Source organism: Macrotis lagotis, chromosome 7 (genome assembly GCF_037893015.1).
Source record: "Macrotis lagotis isolate mMagLag1 chromosome 7, bilby.v1.9.chrom.fasta, whole genome shotgun sequence".
NCBI lineage: Eukaryota > Metazoa > Chordata > Mammalia > Peramelemorphia > Peramelidae > Macrotis > Macrotis lagotis.
This window is the reverse complement of record NC_133664.1, coordinates 110,874,170-110,895,947: the sequence shown is the minus strand read 5'-3', so window position 1 is coordinate 110,895,947 and position 21,778 is coordinate 110,874,170. Positions and strand designations below refer to the sequence as shown.

At 35.4% G+C, this 21,778-nt stretch overlaps 1 protein-coding gene across 2 annotated transcripts in view; it reads left to right on the top strand.

Moving 5' to 3' along the window:
• AKR1D1 (aldo-keto reductase family 1 member D1) overlaps positions 1-21,778 on the top strand; it is a 78,380-nt gene that overhangs the window by 38,509 nt on the left and 18,093 nt on the right. The window contains exons 4-7 of one of the 2 annotated variants that reach the window (XM_074193595.1): positions 3,910-3,987; positions 6,208-6,330; positions 6,708-6,817; positions 8,390-8,721. In XM_074193595.1, coding sequence (XP_074049696.1) covers positions 3,910-3,987; positions 6,208-6,330; positions 6,708-6,817; positions 8,390-8,489 — 411 coding nt within the window. In that variant the 3' untranslated portion in view covers positions 8,490-8,721. Of the gene's footprint in view, positions 1-3,909; positions 3,988-6,207; positions 6,331-6,707; positions 6,818-8,389; positions 8,722-21,778 lie in introns of those variants that run through there. The other variant, XM_074193594.1, reaches the window with a different exon arrangement.

The window sequence follows — 21,778 nt, the reverse complement described above, 5'->3', positions numbered from 1 at the left end:
GAGAAAGAACTGTGGTGTTTGAACAAAGCCCAAGGACTGTTAACTTTAATTTAGAAAAAAAACCGATATCTTGTTGTCTGATCTTGCTATCTCTTATACTTTATGTTTCTTCCTTAAGGATATGATTTCTCTCTCATCACATTCAATCTGGATTAATGTATAACATGGAAACAATGTAAAGACTGGCAAATTGCCTTCTGTGGGAGTGGGGGAGGGAAATAAGATTAGGGGGAAAATCATAAAACTCAAAATAAATAAAATTTTTAAGTACAAAAAAATTATACTTTTGTTGCATCTTTGACTATATTCATTATTTTAATTACCTTTTTTAAAATTAATGCTATCATTAGCATATCTGACCATATTTAAAGGCATCTTTATTTTATGTTTGATCTTACTGGAAAGGACTCTGGTTTTTTTCCATTATATATAATGCCAACTCTTGATTTTAAATATGCTACTTACCATGATAAGAAAGGAATATACATATATATATATATATATATATATATATGTGTGTGTGTGTGTGTGTGTGTATGTATGTATGTATGTATTCCTTTGTTTTCTTTTACTTTTTAAAGTAATATACTTTTTCAAGAACTTGTCCTTCATCTATTGATTTAATCACATTATTTTTGTGTTTTTGTTATTAATATGATCAATTCTATTTGATATATTTCTTATTTTACATTATCCTTCCTGGTAAAACTCCAATCTATCTCTGTCATAGTGTTCCAATATGATCTGGCAAAACTAGAGAATATGATCTGTTCCCTCTTCTTGCCCTATAGCGCCCCTATTTCTCCCTGGGCACTAAAGAATTCTGGTAATAGTATGCTCTTGCCCTAACCCTGACCTCAGAGTCTATAAACCTCCCTATGTGTCTTTATGTACCTAAATGGGCTGATCAAATGAGTTACTATGACTTTTCTCAGGATTTGGTCTGGTACATTTTCTTGATCTATTTAGAGGAGTTTATGCAAGGAAAGCTCTTTTTTTTTAAGGTTTTTGCCAGGCAAATGGGGTTAAGTGGCTTGCCCAAGGCCACACAGCTAGGTAATTATTAAGTGTCTAAGACCGGATTTGAACCCACGTACTCCTGACTCCAGGGCTGGTGCTTTATCTACTACACCACCTAGCCACCCCAAGGAAAGCTCTTACACTGGTTCTACAATTCCATCATCTTGGCTTCATCTTTCTGGGCCTTTGTTTTAGATTATTTCCTTACATTATGAAAAATAAACCATGTGTTGAATATTTTTGAATTTTTATGCCCTAATACATGTGATTTTGGGGGGTAAAAGTATTATGCACTGGTGAGGATAAGAATACTCCTTTCAATCCTCATTCAATAATGCTAAAAGGTCTTTTTATATCTAACTTTTCTAAAATTCTATTCAGTTCTTCAACTTCTTTCTTGCTTATTTTTGGTGAAATTTGTGTACCTCTGAGAGAAGTACATTAAGATCTCTTACTATTATAATTTTACTATTTCTTCCTACAGCTTATCTAGCTTTTCCTTTAAGAATTTAGATATTATGCCATTTATTATATATGTGTGTGTGTGTTGTATGTGTGTGTGTATGTATGTGTGTGTTAAGAAGTTCATTCATTGTTCATGGTTCAAAATTTAAAATTCTCTGTTATATTTTTGCTGTTTCCTGTGATCATAATTGATTGTCCTGCCCTTTTCATCTGAAGTATTATAGATTTTGCTACAATTCCTAATTTAGTTCTACATAAATCTTTTATATACAAGTGTTTTTCTCGTGATCAACATATTGTCAGCTTCTATAGACCTTTCCTACTTTAAGTACTATTTCAATCCAAACACATTCACTGTTATGATTATTAATCATATTATTTTCTTATACTTTTTTCCTTTTCTTTGTCCCAATCCCTTTTTACATATAAAAAGAGGGACATAGAAAACCACTTGATACACACATAATCAACTATTCTCTTCCTCCTTATCCAGACCCCTAACATGGGTCTTTACTCTTTCTTGTTTTAAACTTCTCTTTATGATCCATTACCTATGCTTAGGAGTTGTTTGTTCTAATGACTAATCTCCCGCTAAATCTGCCCTCCTTACTTACTTTTTCCTTTCTCCCATTTAACTTCCTGCTGAGATGAATTTGTTTTTACACCAAGGTCTGTGTATGTGGGAGGAACCCTCCTTTGACTCAATAAGGTTCAAGTGATGCCTGCCTGCCTTCCTCACTGCTTCCACTTTCATACAGATTTTTACTTACACACTTGATAAATTCCCCCCATACTTCTTTTCTTCCCTTTTTTTTCCCTTCCTTTTTTTAAAATAATCAAAAACATGACAGAAATCACTTCTGGGCCATGTATATGATTTTATTGCTCTTAAAATCCACAATGGCATTATAATTCTTAGGAAATACTTGTATCCCACACATCCCCATTAGAATATAAATAATTCATCCTTATCAAGTCTTTTCCAATTGCTCACTTATATGTTTCTCTTTAACTCCCATATTTGTATTTCAAAGTTTCTATTCAATTTTGATCTTTTCATCAATAATGCTTATGAGTTCTCTATTTCATTAAAGACCCATTTTTTCTCACAGGCTTATACTCAGCTTTTTCTAATTATGTTATTCTTGATTATAAGTCTAGAATTTTGACTATTAGAACATATGGCACTTTTTGTGCCTCTCTACTTCTTTAGAGTGGTGATTGTGAATCTTATGTGATCCTGACTGATTCCTTGGTATTTTAATTCTTTTTTTGTCTGTTTTCAGTATTTTTTTCTCATCTGATCTAGAAGCTCAGGATTTTGGCTATGACATTCCTAGGAGTTTTCACTTTGATCATTCATTCAGGAAATAATTGGTGAATTCTTTGTTTCATTTTGCCTTCTTGTCTAGACAGTTTCCTCTCATGATTTCATGAAATATGACACCCAGTCTTTCTCCTTTCTCATCTCTCCTCTCTTTCCCTCCTCCTTCTCTCCTTGCTCTTTCAGTGAGAATGGACATTCAGATAATTCATTGATTCAAATTTGTTATCTTAGACAAGAAAAAAATGACTCTTTGTAGCTTCACTTTTGATTTCTCAATCTGACATCTTATAATCATTGCTGGAGCAGATATGGGGGTAACTAGGCTACAAATGTTCCCCTTACTCTATCATCTTGCATTATCCAAATCTCTATCCTTATTTTCTAAAAGAGATAAGGAAGGAGTGGAGTGCTTTCATGGGAAACATCATGTAAAATTGCACAGAAACAGGAGATGGCATATTAAGAAAGAAAAACAACTAGGCCATGATGAAGGGAACTTAAGAGTGTGAGAAGGAGGAATAATATGAAATAAGGCTGAAAAGATAGGTTAGAGAGAGAGGCAGCCTTGAAGAGAGTTGGCTTTAGAATAAGGAAGATCTACATTCAAATACTGTCCATAATGGATACTGGGCAAGTTACTTGGTGCCTACAGACAATACTCTGAGACTATAAATTGCATGACTGGTGCCAACCTGCATTGGTTAGAAGGAGTTCTTCACTGAAATATCTTTTTATCAAAGAAATCCTAGGTCCAGTTTTTTAAAAGAGACAGATAAATTGTATCCAAATTACTAGGGGGTGGGAAGAGAAGTAGGAGTGATAGAGACTTTTTTTTTCCCTCAAGACATCAGGGAGCTACTGAAGTGTCTGAGAGTGGAGAGAAGTAGAATGATAAGGTCAGAACTTTGAAGATGATTTGATAGATTAAAGAGACAGATCAGGAGCCAGAACACTGATTTAGGTGTGTTAAGTTTTTTTCCTAAATCTCATCTATCCAGTTTTCAATTCTAAAATCTTATGATATATTAATTTAAATTGTCCGATTACAACATAAAGAAGTGAATAACAAAAAACTCAACTTCTTTCTCCACCTCCAGCCTGGAAATGGCTTTTATCCTAAGGATGAAAATGGTAAATGGTTGTTCCATGAGGTAAACCTGTGTCAGACCTGGGAGGTAAGACTAAATACTTCTCCTCATTGCCTAAGTCCCTCTTTGCTTTTCTCTTTGGATCTGGGGGATTATTAGTGGGAAGCAAGATGTGATGGTGTTCTGATTGATACTGACAGAATAGTGTGGAGCAACTACCATTGGGGATATGTAATACCTATTTGCTTTATGTAAACAGGCTTTTTTGTACTCTGTACTCTGATTTTTCACTTTTGTCTTCTTCCAAAAATGCAAAGGATCTATCATATATTAATTTGGATAAAATAGACTGACTTGCAGAGATATTGACATAAGTGGTCAAGAATTGAAGCGTGGGGTGGCTAAGTGGTGCAGCACTGGATAAGAGTACCAGCCCTGGAGTCAGGAGTACCTAAGTTCAAATCTGGCCTCAGACACTTAATAATTACCTAGCCGTGTGGTCTTAGGCAAGCCACTTAACCCCATTTGCCTTGCAAAAATCTAAGAAAAGAAAGAATTGAAGGGGGAAAACACAAATGAAATATTTAAAGATATTCAGGTAAAAGAGAGTTAGATTCTTTAAAAAAAAAATCTGTAAGGGCCTCAAACTTGTAATTGTGGGAGGCTACCAAGTGGATAAGCTAAAGTAAACACACACACACACACACACACACACACACACATTCTCACCACTTAGTCACAGCCATCTCATTTGTTTTCTCACCTTTAGTGAATATCTATCTCAGACACTCTAGAAGTTGCATAGTAGAACAAAAATGCTAAATATTTGTTTTCCTCATTTTTTTTGAGAGAGGGCAGAGGAGCAGTTATAGTTAGTTCAAGTCAGGAAAAATGAAGATTGAGTAGTGATTAATTGTATGTTAATGATTGTCCATGGACAAAAAGGAGGAGAAAGAATGGAATTTCTGCTTCAAAGCATTTGCTAAATCATTTGGTACCATCAGGCTAGAGTTGTTCTCAATTCTATCACAAGACCTTTTATGTTTTATTTCAGTAATTAGTGACTCCTTTGTAAGTCATCCTGAAAATACAATTATTACAGACTGATCTGTGTTAAAATGGTCTTCATATCATCTTGCTGAAAATAAATTTCAGAGATTCAAATTTTGTTTATAAGTTTTCTGCAAAATAAATAAAATGAAATAAAATAAAATAGTTTTCTGAAGTACAAAGCAGGATTTCAGTTCAAAGAAAAAAATATTTGTTACATGAAAGATCATAGATTTCCTGAAAGTCTATTCTCCAAATTTTTCTATAAAGAAATTCTTTCTTCCATTTTTTAACTCCTAAAGAAGAATTTTTTCTTTTCCTCTCTAAAATTGCTTTCTTTTTTTTTCTTTTTTTTTGCAAGGCAAATGGAGTTAAGTGACTTGCCCAAGGCCACATGGCTAGGTAATTATTAAGTGTCTGAGACTGGATTTGAACCCAGGTACTCCCTACTCTAGGGTCGGTGCTTTATCCACTGTGCCACGTAGCTGCTCCTTAAATTGCTTTCTTTGGGAAAATAAATTTGGTGACAGCAATTAAGATCCCTTTCATTCGATAGAGAATGAGATTTAGAGATATGGTAAGGAAGAAAGGGACTGGAATAGGTGAAGAGAAGGGATGATTTACAGCCATATCTGACTCTTTATGACTTCATTTGGAGTTTTCTTGGCAAAAATATTTGAGTGATTTGTCATTTTCTTCTCCAACTCATTTTACTGAAGAAAAAACTGAGGCAAACAGGGTTACGTGATTTGCCCAGGGTCACACAACTAATGTCTGAGATTGAATTTGAACTTAGGAAGATGAGTCTTCCTGAATCCAGGCCCAACATTCAATCCACTGTGGCATCACCTAGCTTCCCTTTTCAACCTGTTACCTCTGTGACATTAAAGTCACTACTGCTCTTTGGGAAGCACAGCTAGGTGATACACCCAGGGTTTTGCCTCTGGTTGGGGAATTCATAGATTGCCAAGTAAAACCACCTTTAAGACATTTCCTCCCCTGACAATCCTATTTCTGTAGTAGCAACAGCAGCAGCAGCAGCAGCATCCTCATCTCATAACCAGTTCTGTTTTCAGCAGTATTCTAGGGGAGTCAACCCTACCATTTTTCCAACCCCTTTCTCTTCCACCATTTGCCTTAGGTCAAATGCTTTGGGCATCAGGTTCCCCATTTGCAAAATGAAAGGTTTGGACCAAATGATATCTAAGGACCCTTACAAATCTAAATCTTTGATACTATGATGTTTTTTTATCCCAGGCTTTGGAAGCATGCAAAGATGCTGGCTTAGTGAAGTCTCTTGGAGTGTCTAATTTCAACCATAAACAGCTGGAGCGCATCCTGAATAAACCAGGACTAAAGTATAAGCCAGTCTGTAACCAGGTACAGCTATGTACTGCAACAACAGAAATGTTTTTGGTGGGAAGAAACCAATATCTATGGGTCCAGTAGAAAGACATGTGAACTGAAATCTATGAGAATTCACCATGGGTGGGGAGATATGAGCTGGAAGGTTTTGAAATCTCAGGCTTTTCTAAGTCTAGAATCAAAGCTTCCTTTCTAACTTTGTAGAAGGTAAAGACTAACATAAGATGGAAAGAAGTAAAGAGAAGACTACTAACAATTGCCTCAGAAGTCATTCAGATTATCAATTTGGTCAACAGTATCTCTTTTTTTTTTGTTCTGCTGATAAAGAATACCAATTATTTCAATAGTATAGATTTCAATCATTCATTCAACTTTATACTTTGTCCACCCAGGTTGAGTGCCACCCATACTTCACCCAGAAAAAGCTCTTGAAGTTTTGTCAAAGTCATGACATTGTCATTGTGGCATATAGCCCTTTAGGGACCAGTAGAGATCCAACCTGGTAAGTAAAATTTTTCATATCAGGTATAGGGTTAAAATTTATGGTTAGAGTTAGAGTATTGTGTTGTATTGGAAATACAAATGTAATGTATTGGAAATACAATCTACACCAATTTTTTTAAGCAGCAGATAACATTACTAGTGCAGGAGAATATTGAACTGGCTCAAAAACATCCTGAAAATTTATTTAACAATCATCACTGGTTCACCATTGCAAGCCAGTTATCCATGCCACTGATTATAACAGTAATTACTCTTGCTTTTTAAGTGATATAAATGATTACTGTCATTTCTTCAAGTTTCCCCTGTCAAGACTTATGTGAGTTTTTCTGTTTAATATTTCCTTAGGTAAAGTAAATAGTTGTCTCATATCTCATTCATGTTGTCCATTGAGTATCTTTCTAGTCCCTGCTTTGTAATGCTACTAAAGATGAATCCAAATCTAAACTTCGAGTAATTTTCCCCTTGGTTCAGAGTGTAAAATGCCAAAGAAAAAAGAGAAAATGAACCTAACCTATCTCATTAGAAGCCATGCTCCCTCTGAACAGATGTGTCTATGAGGGGCCCCTTAGTAGAGAGAGTGGAGGTTATAGTCACAACCCTTTGGGCTCAGTCATTGGCATAATTATTAGATGTATTTTGCCAAGTTTTCAAATGGAGGCTAGGATTAGTCAGTCATCTACCAGTCAAGGATGGTGTCATTATCAGCTTGACTATAAAGGATTTCAGAGAAATTCCTTGAATAAAACAGATTGTGAACTCTGTCCAAATTTAACAGGATTGCCTCTCCCTGAGATATACAAAAGGCTTCAACATTATGAAATCTTTGGAAAATACAGCACTGGGAGTTCCAGAGAGACGTCAGAATATATATACAGGGAAAACAGATACAATATGGGTCAGATAGAATTCCAGGGAAATTAACAGTTTTGCCCCCCTTATCATATACAGGAATATATGATAAAGACGGTGGGAGAATAGTTAGTATAGGTGACTAATATGTGAACTCTAACAACCTTAGTTTATTGGGAAAGAATAAAAAGTCATAGAAACCGTAGCATCTACCAACAAGGGCTGAAAGGAAATTTGGTTATTGAAGGAGTTAAAGGATGGGTGGACAAACATAACCACCCTCACTATAGGTTGTCAAGGGAGCATTTCAAAAACCATTACATATGCAGCACAAAAACATAAAAGCATTCCATGTAACAAATTATATCAAAGATTATTATCAGGAAAGTTCTGCTTAATTAATAACTTTACTATGCAGCAACAAACTAGGCAACAGGCAGGTTGAGGTCATCACGGTCTGAGCAGGGACAAGAAAATTAACTATCTGATTGATAATCACACTTGTAACCACTACATGATAAGACTCAAAACCATATGAACTATATGATTAATGATGAAAATTGTACACTTTTGTAACCAAGGAAATGATTTTAGTTTGCTTGTTTGATATGATTCTGAGACTATAAAAATAAATCTAAGCAGCTGACAGTCAGTCAACCTGCTCCTGCCTTTACCCCTTTGTTGACTCAACTCGTTTCACTGACTCTATCCCTCCTGTCAGGTTCCAAGGACTCCATAGAGGCTGGACCCCTGCAAATATACCTCTATATTCAAATCAAGAAAAAAAGGTCTCACTCACCTATATAAAATGTTTAATATAAAAGCTACTGAGAATTTTCAGGCTAGTTATAGTCCTTTTTTCATAGTATAAATTTCACTATGAGATAACATAATCTACTTGTGCATTATTACTGAAACCATCAACCAAAACACATCCAGTTAAATTGAAGAGTAAAAATTGAAGAGTAAAAACTATCCATAATACCATCCAAAAAATTAACAGATGCTTTCTGGGTCCCTTTCTGAATCCACCTGATTGCCTTTGTTTATTTTTATGCATATTTATATATGTTATATAATAGAAAGATATAATTATATAACATATATCTATATATGTTATATAATAGAAAAATATAAGTGTATAACATGTATTTATATATGTTATATAATAGAAAGATATAATTATATTCTCTGGATAAGTTATTTTTTATATAAACTTAAGTCTTCTTTTAGAATATATCATACCATGTTCTCTGCTCCTTTAAATTGATAACAATTAAATCTTGTATAATCCTATATTTGAATTTTTTATTTCTGATGGACTTTAATTTTTTTTTTTGCCCTGGAAGTTCTAGATTTTGACTATTATCTTCCTGGGAGTTTTCATTTAGGGGTTTCTTTCAGGAAGTGACTAAGGTATTCTCTCTATCACTTCATACTCTTATTCTATTATGTTTTGATAAGTGGTTTTTTTTCCCTGATTTTGGGAAATAAGATATCCTGGATCATTTTTTTTTTTGGTCATGACTTTCAGGAAATCCAGTGATTTTTTAAAATATATGGTACAGAAGAAGGTAAATATCTTCATGATAGTCTTTCTGTTTGTTCTCATAGGATCATAAACCTAGAGTTTAGAGGCCATAAAGCCTAATTCCATCATCTTACAATTACACAAACAAATTTCAGCTAGAAAGTATCTTAGGCAAGATTTGAAATCAGCTATTTTTTACATTAAAGTCCAGTACCCTATGCATTATATCACCAAACTGTCTCATTGTTATTACCTTAAGATATGAAGATTAATTGTCCCATAAAATGATGCTACAGACTGTCTCTGGGTATATTATAAAACCAATTTTACATATTCCTTCATTTGTCTCTCCAAAGAGACTCTGTGACTTGTCCTATAACTCCACTGTCTTCAATTATCAATTATTAGAAGGTTCTTGTCATGGATATGGTTCAGTTATTTAAATATGCTAATATATTAGGAATTGGACAAAATTCTCACATTTAGAATTCTAATGGGTAAATTCATGTTAATAGATGATCTAAAAACTGTCATAACCTCCTAATTAGTCTATGTTCTATAGGGTAGATTTGTAGTCTGTGTAGGATATCCACATAGGTTGTCTAAATTCGGTTTACAGAAGGGAATGAATAAATATGTGAAGAATCTTGCCCACCCCTCTCCAAGGAAAGTTTTGTCCTATTTGGGGAGGAAAAAGAAGAAAGCTATACAAGGCTAACCTTGTTGTTTTCCTCCGAAAAAAACCAAAATTGGACTAGGATTATGTTTGCTTCCTAGATATTTGCCATCGAGTGGAATGATATTTTGGGTTCAAGTCTCTTTCCTGATTCTTAAAGAAAATCCCTTAAAGGAAGAAAAGTAATCAAAACTTAGGTTTCAATCCTTCCTATCAAGTGTTACTTTCACAACCATCACGGATAGTGAGTAGTAAGTAAATCCATTTATCCAAGCAGACGGAAAACAGAAACCAGAGAAATTGTACAGATTATAGTATTCCAGAAAATACACTCTCTAGATGAAAATGACCCATCTTAGTTTAAGCAAAGAGACCTAGATCATACCCAAGTGGAAATTCCTCATTTTCTAAGGATGCAACTTAGAATTCAGGAACCTATTGAGTCAATTTTATCTTATGAGTCTTCCTTCCAAAGTTTGTTTTCCTTCCACCAGAATCTCTCCCCAAAGGAATTCTAGAACTTTATCTGTCGATGCTTGAACAAGAATTAAGAAAGACAGCTCTCCTTTCCAAAATTCTTTTGTTAATTCTGCCCCCTCATGCAGATATGCAGTATCAAGACATTAATCTCTCTACCAGTGAGAACAGTCTTATGAAACTGAGTCACCCTGATACCAGACTGGAGATGGGAATAGAAAGATGACAAGGGCAGAGATAAGGCACATATATTAGTTTTGAACTGAAATAGTCAAAGACCTACCAATATCCTTATGGGAAAACTGAGAAGGAAGAGAGCTAAGTGAAGGCTGAAAGCTAACCTAGACTACACTGTGGAAATAGCCTGCTGGTTGGTTTTCCTGTCTCTCCTCACTACAATCCATCCTCTTAACTGCCAAAGTGAAATTTCTAAAGTTCAGTAAATATATAACTTTGAGGATGAATATTACATTTGTTCTAGTATATCGAATATAGAATACTGAATACATTCTGTTGACTACTAACATGTTCCAACACATTTTGCAGAAATTATCTACAAAATGTTCTTCATGGACCTTGTAACTTTTATAAATAGAAACTCATAAGAATTACACATAAGCAGTTTAATCACAGTATCACTGTCATAACACCCCTACCTGCTATTGAAGGTTTACCTATCAATTTTATTCTTAGAGCAATTATCAAAAAATACCAGCAGATATTGCCATCTATGCTGAAGACTACAGACAGTCATTAAATGTTTACTATTAGACCAAAAATTAGTTTGATCATTGACCTAGCATGCTATAGATGAAGGTTATCCCATGGATATCTTTTAGGGTATTAAGCTAAAAAATATATTTCTCAAAATATTGCTTGAGCAATTTTCTGACAATCATTTTCAGATATATATTTATTGAAAAATTAGAGGAACAGAAATCTCATTTTGAGGAAAGTCATAAGTGATTTAATGCAAGTGATAAGTACAAGAACAAAGGGATAAGTGATTTGAGTAAAATGATTTCTTGCAAAGTGATAAAATGTCCTCCATTATTTTAAGAAGCTTAATTATATATTTAATGTTATATTTCAGACAAAATAATTTTCCACATGCCTTACCTGATTGGCTATTACTATTGAAGAATATTTTCCACAAATTGGAAAGATCATAGAAATAAGAAAAAACAGCTTGAATTGATGCCATTGGATAAATATTTCAAAGAGGAGGAATCATTTAAATTCCTTGAAAAAGTTTATAATATTCTTCAATATTTCAGAGCTTGAAACAGAGACAATATCCTGACATCATACCTTTTGAAATTTAACCATGAATTGACCAGAAATTGAAGTAAATGTGGTCATGAGGGGTGGCTAGGTGGCACAGTGGATAAAGCACCAGCCCTGGAGTCAGGAGTACCTGGGTTCAAATCCAATCTCAGACACTTAATAATTACCTAGCTGTGTGGTCTTGGGCAAGTCACTTAACCCCATTTGCCTTGCAAAAACCTAAAAAAAATGTGGTCATGAACTGAAATAGATCAAATTTTTTTTAAAAACTTCCAGAAATAATATATTTCTCCAAAAGGTCTTCCAATGTCAATAAAGAGGAGAAAATTGATTTTTAGAAGTTTTTAAGCATTTTTATATTGAAACTCATTTTTTAATTAACATATGTTGCTCATCTTAAATGATATAAGACAGAATGTTTTTCAATCTTTGTATCCCACTTTAACAATATCTATACAAAAAAAGAAAATAGTGTGTCATATTTGTTATTCTTTATCCTTCTTCCTTGAAGAAGATTGTGACATCAGGAAAGTCATGCTATGACTTGTAAATGAATTGGATTTAAGTGGGGGAGGGCTGTGCAAAGTCATCAGCCTCACTCTCTCCTCTGGAGTTGAATTAGGTCAGTGACAAGATCTAGACCAGGATGACTGGAGATTTATATGATGAAAAAATAACATGTAATGTCATATCCTGTTGCTTCTAGGGATTCAAATTTTAAATTAATTTGCTTCTCTCAAGTCAATTCTTGATGATAGCCAAGTGGAGAAGTAAACAGAGTACTGGACCTGGAGGGAGAAAAAACTCCTCTTCCTGAGTTCAAATCTAGCCTCAGACACTTATTAGCTGTGGGACCACCACTCCAGTATCTTTGCCAAAATAATCTCAAATGGGGTCACAAAGAGTCAGACAGTTGAAGAGTCAGACATATTAAAGATTATAGACATTTTCAAGGAATTTAAATGATTCCTCCTCTTTGAAAGATTTAGCCAATGATATAATTGAACAAAAGCAATAACCAATTTTAAGTAGCTATGTTAAGTCAGAACCTGAGATGACAAAGAAAAGGAACCTTAAATTTGAGCTGCAAGAAATGGGAAAATTCACCTTTGCTTTGTGATGGCCAGTTTTGAACCAAAAGGCAAGGAAAGAAGGAAAGTAAAATGCATGGATAATCATTCCCAAAATTAATCAAATATAACTCTAGTTTTCTAATATCTATTTTATATCAATATTTCCCAAAACTTACTTTTACTATTTTGATCTAAAAAACATTGACTATTTTACATTAAAAAAGAGCCTGATTTAAACTTAAAATCCATGTTATCGCTTCTATAATCTCTTTTCCCTATTCAATTCTATTGACAAAGAAGTCTGATAAAATCATTCCTTTGATAAAACAACAGTAGAAGCCTAAAATTATTACCTGTTGTCACAAGCATAAGTTCTAGAGGCAGTTTGGCATTCAGGGTGTCAAATCATTCACCAGAAGATAAAGTTAGCCACCAACAAGAATGCTACAGGGGCAGTAAGGTGGTGCAGTGGGTAGAGTGCCAGCCCTGGAGTCAGGAGTATCTGAGTTCAAATCCTTCCTCAGACACTTAATAATTACGTAGCTGTGTGGCCTTGGGCAAGCCACTTAACCCCACTGTCTTGCAAAAAAAAAAAAAGAATGCCACACAATTAAGTTATTGCAGGGAAAAACATATTAAAATAACTTAATGGCACTATTTGGGCTGATGCATGATGACAAGTTGTTCCTATTCATCATCTTTTAGCAGGAGCTAGAGAATCTCTCCAACTTCTAGCTTTGAGGTCTTAAAGGACCCAAAGGAGACACCATTGTAGGATCTAGAAAGTAGACATAAGAATCTTCTATAAAAATGACCCCAACATACATGCAATGATCATTTCTGTTTCCATCAGAATGAGAAATCTATGATGAAGCATTATCACCAACCATCTATAAATTAGCAGATAAATCTTCATTTCCTGAGGCTCTGGAGTTTGTGATTTACTGAGGGTCAACATAACTAGAAACAGTTAGAGACAGAATTTGAATTGGGATCTTCCTTGCTCCAAGCATAGCACTCTCTCCATTCTGCCATGTTGCCTCCTCCTTTCCACTATAATACAGCTAAATTAGATGACTTGGCCTTCTTCAAAGATATGATATACATTTCTCCATTCATAGCTTTGTTCATAACATCCCCAATTCCTGACATCCCATCTTGGTTTATTAAATATGACCTCATTCATTAGACACCTCTTATAAGAAGTCTTTTTTCAATTTACCCAACCAATTGGAATCCCATTCCAAACTTCCATAGCATTTTATTCATGCTTGAAAAGAAATTCAATATACTTAACCTTGTCAAATTGTTGCATCATTTTTTCTGCATATAATTCTTTTATTTATTTATTTATTTTAAATTAATTTTTATTAAAGATATTATTTGAGTTTTACAATTTCCCCCCCATCTTGCTTCCCCCCCCCCTACAGAAAGCATTCTGTCAGTCTTTACTTTGTTTCCATGTCGTACCTTGATCCAAATTGGGTGTGATGAGAGAGAAATCATATCCTTAAAGAAGAGAAGTCTAAGAGGTGACAAGATCAGACAATAAGATATCTGTTTTTTTTTCTAAATTAAAGGGAATAGTCCTTGAACTTTGTTCAAACTCCACAGCTCCTTAACTGGATACAGATGGCACTCTCCTTTGCAAACAGCCCAAAATTGTTCCTGATTGTTGCACTGATGGAATGAGCGAGTCCTTCAAGGTTGAACATCACTCCCATGTTGCTGTTAGGGTGTACAGTGTTTTTCTGGTTCTGCTCATCTCACTCAGCATCAGATCATGCAAATTCCTCCAGGCTTCCCTGAAATCCTGTCCCTCCTGGTTTCCAATAGAACAATAGTGTTCCATGACATACATATACCACAGTTTGCTAAGCCATTCCCCAATTGAAGGACATTTACTTGATTTCCAATTCTTTGCCACCACAAACAGGGCTGCTATAAATATTTTTGTACAAGTAATGTTTTTACCCTTTTTCATCATCTCTTCAGGGTATAGACCCAGTAGTGGTATTGCTGGGTCAAAGGGTATGCACATTTTTGTTGCCCTTTGGGCATAGTTCCAAATAGTTCTCCAGAAGGGTTGGATGAGTTCACAGCTCCACCAACAGTGTAATAGTGTCCCAGATTTCCCACAACTCTTCCAACAATGATCATTATCCTTCCTGGTCATATTGACCAGTCTGAGAGGTGTGAGGTGGTACCTCAGAGAAGCTCTAATTTGCATTTCTCTAATAATTAATGATTTAGAGCATTTTTTTCATATGGCTATGGATTGCTTTCATCTCCTCATCTGTAAATTGCCTTTGCATATCCTTTGACCATTTGTCAATTGGGGAATGGCTTTTTGTTTTAAAAATATGACTCAGTTCTCTGTATATTTTAGAAATAAGTCCTTTATCAGAATCATTAGTTGTAAAGACTATTTCCCAATTTACTACATTTCTTTTGATCTTGGTTACATTGGTTTTATCTGTGCAAAAGCTTTTTAATTTAATGTAATCGAAATCATCTAATTGGTTTTTGGTGATGTTCTCCAACTCTTCCTTAGTCATAAACTGCTCCTCTTTCCATAGATCTGACAGGTAAACTAATCCTTGATCTTCTAATTTGCTTATAGTATTGTTTTTTATGTCTAAGTCCTGTAACCATTTGGATCTTATCTTGATAAAGGGTGTGAGGTGTTGGTCTAATCTAAGTTTCTTCCATACTAACTTCCAATTATCCCAGCAGTTTTTATCAAAGAGGGAGTTTTTATCCCAATGGCTGGATTCTTTGGGTTTATCAAACAGCAGATTACTGTAATCATTTCCTGCTTTTACACCTAGTCTATTCAACTAGTCCACCACTCTATTTCTTAGCCAATACCAAACAGTTTTGATGACTGATGCTTTATAATATAATTTTAGATCAGGTAGGGCTAAACCACCTTCTTTTACACTTTTTTCATTAAGCTCCTGGCAATTCTTGACTTTTTATTTCTCCATATGAATTTACTTACAATTTTTTCTAACTCATTAAAGTAATTTTTTGGAATTTTGATTGGTAGGGCACTAAACAGATAGTTTAGTTTTTATAGAATTGTCACTTTTATTTTATTAGCTCTACCGATCCATGAGCAGTTGATATTTGCCCAGTTATTTAAATCTAATTTAATTTGTGTGAGAAGTGTTTTATAATTGTTTTCAAAAAGATTCTGAGTCTGTCTTGGCAAATAGACTCCCAAGTATTTTATATTGTCTGAGGTTACTTTGAATGGGATTTCTCTTTCTAGCTCTTCCTGCTGTATCTTGCTAGACATATAAAGAAAAGTTGAGGATTTATGAGGGTTTATTTTATAACCTGCTACTTTGCTAGAATTGCTAATTGTTTCCAGTAGTTTTTTGGATGATTTCTTGGGATTCTCTAGGTAGACCATCATGTCATCTGCAAGGAGTGAGAGTTTTGTCTCTTCCTTCCCAATTCTAATTCCTTCCATTTCTTTTTCTTCTCTAATTGCTGATGCTAACATTTCTAATACAATATTGAATAGTAGTGGTGATAATGGGCACCCTTGTTTCACCCCTGATCTTATTGGGAATGCCTCTAGCCTCTCCCCATTGAATATAATGCTTGTTAATGGTTTCAGATAGATACTCCTAATTATTCTAAGGAACAGTCCATTTATTCCTACACTAGAGAGTGTTTTTAATAGGAATGGATGCTATATTTTGTCACAAGCTTTTTCAGCATCTATTGATATGATCATATGATTTCTGATGGGTTTGTTGTTGATATAATTGAGTATACTAACAGTTTTCTTAATATTGAACCAACCCTACATTCCTGGAATAAATCCTACATGATCATAATGTATTATCCTAGTGATAACTTGTTGTAATTGTTTTGCTAAGATTTTATTTAGGATTTTTGCATCTATATTCATCAGGGAAATAGCTCTATAATTTTTTTTCTCTGTTTTAACTTCTTCCTGGTTTAGGTAACAGTACCATATTTGTTTCATAGAAAGAGTTAGGCAGAGTTCCATCTTTCCCTATTTTTCCAAAGAGTTTATATAGAATTGGAACCAATTGTTCCTTAAATGTTTGGTAGAATTCACTTGTGAATCCATCAGGCCCTGGAGATATTTTTTTTAGGGAGTTCAACAATGGCTTGTTAAATTTCTTTTTCTGAGATAGGGTTGTTTAGGTATTTAATCTCTTCTTCATTTAACCTGGGCAACTTATATTTTTGTAAATATTCATCCATTTCACTTAGATTATCAAATTTATTGGCATAGAGTTGGGCAAAATAATTTTGAATTATTACTTTAATTTCCTCCTCATTGGTGGTGAGTTCACCTTTTTCATTTATGATACTAGCAATTTGGTTTTCTTCTTTCTTTTATCAATTTTATTATTTGAGGATTTATGAGGGTTTATTTTTATCAATTTTATTGGTTTTTTCATAATACCAACTTTTGGTTTTATTTATTAATTCAATAGATTTTTTGCTTTTGCTTTTATCAATTTCTCCTTTAATTTTTAGAATTTCTAATTTAGTATTTAATTGGGGATTTTTGATTTGTCCTTTCTCTAATTTTTTTAGTTGCATGTTTAGTTCATTGATTTCCTCTTTCTCCAATTTATTCATGTAAGCATTTAGAGCTATAATATATCCCCTGAGAGTCACTTTGAATGAATCCCATAGGTTTGGTATGTTGTTTCATTATTATCATTATCTAGGATAAAATGGTTAATTCTTTCTATAATTTGTTTTTTGGTCCACTCATTTTTTTAAAATGAGGTTATTCAGTTTCCAATTTGTTCTGGGTCTATATCTCCTTGGCCTAGTATTGCATATGACTTTTATTGCATTGTGATCTGAGAAAGATGTATTCACTATTTCTGCCTTTTTGCAGTTGATCATTAGGCTTTTATGTCCTAGTACATGGTCAATTTTTGTATAAGTTCCATGTACTGCAGAGAAAAAGGTATATTCCTTTCTATCCCATTCAGTTTCCTCCATAAGTCTACCATATCTAATTTTTCTAACAATCTATTTACCTCCTTAACTTCTTTCTTGTTTATTTTATGATTCAATTTATCTAGATCTGATAGCAGGAGGTTGAGGTCTCCCACTAGTAGAGTTTTGCTGTCTATGTCTTCCTGTAGTTCTTTCAGCTTCTCCTTTAAGAATTTGGGTGCTGTCCCACTGGGTGCATATATATTCAATATTGAAATGACTTTATTGTCTATGGTACCTTTTAGGAGGATATAGTTTCCTTCCTTATCTCTTTTAATGCTATCTATTTTTGCTGCTGCTTTGTCTGAGATAATGATTGCTACCCCTGCTTTTTTTACTTCAGCTGAAGCAAAATATATTTTTCTCCAACCTTTTACCTTTACTCTATATGTATCTCTCTGCTTCAAATGAGTTTCTTGTAAGCAGCATATTGTAGGATTCTGGTTTTTAATCCACTCTGCTATTCGCTTACGTTTTAAGGGAGAGTTCATCCCCTTCACCTTCAAGGTTATGATTACTAATTCTTTATTGCCCTCCATGCTATCTTCCCTCCATTTGTATTTTCCCCCTTTCTCCCCCCTTTATCCATATTCCCCCAGTATTTTGTTTCTGAATACCACCCCCTTCAGTGTGTTTGCCCTCCTATATTACACCTTCCCCTTTCTTTCCCCTTTCCCCTTTCCCTTTTTCCCTTTTCCCTTCCCTTCCTTTTGTTATTACCCCCTTTTCCCCCACTCCCCTTCCCTTTCTCCGTCCCTCCCTCCCCTTTTCCCCTTTTAATACTTGAAAGGTTAGATGTTTTATAAGTTAACTGAGTATGTGTAGGTTGACTTTAAGCCAAGTTTGATGAGAAGAAGATTCAGGAGTTTATGCTATGCTCCCTTCTTCCCCTCTATTACCATAGGTTTTTGGTACCTCTTAGTGTAATGAAATTTACCCCATTCACTCCCCTCCCTCTTCCAGGCTCTTCCCTGTCCCCCTTTTTAGAGAGGTAGTGTTTTTTAGATCATTCTATCTAAGTCATAGAAAATTCTGAGTGTCTGTCCCTTCTAATTCAGTATATTCTATCGAATAGAGTCAAAATTCCTGAGAATTATTAGGGTCTTTCTCCCAAGTGAGGTTAAAGCCAGTTACATCCCTTTAGATAGAAGTCTCATGGATAGGTCATGAATGTCCATCATTTCTGGCTAGGTATATTCTCTCTGTTAGAGTTACAATTCTCAAGATTTATGAGAATCTTTTTTTCCCCCATGCTAGGATATAGCCAGTTTCAACTTACTGGATTGCATTTATTTTTTCTTTTACTGCCACTATTTTTTTTTACCTTTTCATGTGTCTCTTGAACCTCCTGTTTGATGTCCAAATTTTCTGCTTAGCTCTGGTCTTTTCATCAGAAATTTTTGGAATTCTTCCATTTCATTAAATGTCCATCTTTTTCCCTGGAAGAGAAGGCTCAGCTTTGCGGGAAGGTAGATTCTTGGCTGCATTCCAAGCTCCCTTGCTCTTCAAAATATCTCATTCCAGGCCCTTCAATCCCTTAATGTTGATGCAGCCAGGTCCTGTGTAATCCTTACTGTGGCTCCTTGATATTTAAATTGTTTCTTTCTGGCTGCTTGCAGGATTTTCTCTTTTATCTGATAGTTCTGGAGTTTGGCCACAACATTCCTTGGTGTTTTCATTTTAGGATCTTTTTCTTGTGGGGATCGATGTACTCTTTCAATAACTACTTTGCCCTCCAATTCCATGATATCAGGGCAGTTTTCCATCACTAGATCCTGTAATATTAAGTCCAGGCTTTTTTTCTCTTCAATGTTTTCAGGAAGTCCTATAATTTTCAGGTTGCCCCTCCTCAATCTATTCTCGAGGTCAGTGGTTTTGTTGATGAGATATTTTACATTTGCTTCTATTTTTTCTATTTTTTTTATTTTGTTTAACTGACTCTTGCTGTCTCATGGAGTCATTAGTTTCTGTAGACTCCATTCTTTTTTTTGGGGGGGGGGGAGTTTTCTTCATCAACCTTTTGCAACTCCTTTTCCAATTGGTCAATTCTACTTTTGAAAGAGCTTTCCATTTGACCATTTGAGGTTTTGAGAGAATTAATTTCTTTTTGCATTTGCCCATTTGAAGATCTGAGCCATTTATTCTCATTTTGTATTTGTCCAATTGTACTTTCTAAGTTTTTGTTTTCTTGTTGCAAGGTATTAATTGTCTCCCCCCAAATTTTCCAGTTGATTTTTAAACTCCTTCCTTATTTCTTCAAGGAAGTCTTTCTGTTCTGAAGACCAGATTGTATTCTCCTCAGAGGTTCCAGGTCTCTCTGAGTTAGGGTCTTTCTCTTCCAAGAATTTTTCTATGGTTCCACCTTTCCACTGACCCTTCTTCATTGTGCTAAGACCTGAGTTAGGGAGGGGCTGGTTCACAGGAGCTTGGGATTGCTAAATTCACTGAGTGCAGTTTCTCTGGCTGGCCAGTAGCAGGTACTGGTTGCTTTCTCTGGAGTGTCTGTGACCTTGGTTGAGGTCTTCTCCCTTTCCTTGAAGGGAGGGGTTGGAGCTATTGAATCCTTTTGCCTTCAATCAGTGTTGGGCTTTACCCTGGCCTGAGGTCATTCCTCAGCTGGGTGGTTCTTCTGCTCACACACCTGGGCCTGAGGGAGAAGTAGTTTGCATTTGTTTGTTAGGGAAGAAGTCTGAGGTGTAATGGGACTCAGACCCAAGGAGCCCAGGGATGGTGTCCGCAGCTCTCCTGCTCCAGAACTCTCCCTCCAGGTCCAACACCAGTGCCTCTGCTCCCCCACAGACTCACGCCCCTGCGGTCCAACTCCACCTCTGATCCAGCAGGTCCAACTCTCAGGCCCTCAGACTCCTGGTTCAAATTCACCTGTTAATCTGGTTGATCCTGGGCTGACCCTCCCTCTGAGCCCAGACTCACCCACCTGAATTCGACCAAAGCTGCTGTGGGAGACAAATCCCAAGGTAGATGTTCTTTCTCCTGGCTTTTCTTTTTGGGTTTTGTGGGTCTGGTTTCTTTTAAGAGGTTTGTTTCATGTGATAGATGGGGTAGAGATCAGGAGACTTTAGAACTGTGCCTGTCTTCTCTCCGCCATCTTGGCTGGAAGTGTCAAATTGTTGTATCATTTTAACTATTCTTTGAGACCTAAGATTACATCTTATTCATCTCTGGCTTTTGTAATATCTGGGGCTGAATTTCTATATATCCTAGGTTGATCACATCCTCAAAGGCAGGAAGGACACAGAGAAAAGAAAAAGACTGAGCTCAGGTACCATGACCATCAGTGTGGTCAGAAAACAACCATGTTACCATTCACAAGAAAATGAAGGGTCAACAACCAGCAACTGTTGTTTGCAGTTTGGAATAAGGAGGAACTCTTGCATGAAGTTAATGATGTTCATTTTAAAGCATTATTATCACTAATGGCTTCTTAGTACAAGATGGGCAATATCTTTTTTGTTTTACTGTAAGCCCATTATACATCCTTTGGGGGGAGGGTGTTGCAAGGTGGTGGAGTTAAGCAACTTGTCCAAGGTCACACAGCTAGGCAATTATTAAATATCTGAGGCCAGATTTGAGCTCAGGTCCTCCTGACTCCAGGGCCGGTGGTCTATCACCTCGCTGCCTACTAATTATGCATTCTTGATCAGGAAATTTGTGCTAAATGTTAAGAATCACAGCAACACAGATCTCAAAAACCATAAGGGACATAACTGTTGTTTGTGTATCCATAAGGGGCATTCTTGTTGTTTAGTTATGTCCATCTCTTTGTGACTCTTTGGCAAAGATACTGAAGTGATTTTCCATTTCCTTCTCCTGAGTAAACTGAGGCAAACAGGGTTAAGAGACTTGCCCAGGGTAACCCAGCTAGTAAGTATCTAAGGACAGATTTGAAACTAGGTCTTTCTAACTCCAGTCCCAGTACTCTATCTACTGCACCATCTAACAGTCCCTGAAGGGACTTTAACACTCATCTAATTCATCTTTATTTAACTAATAGAAAACTGAGGTCTAGGGAGGGTTAAGTGATTTGTCTAAGGTAACACT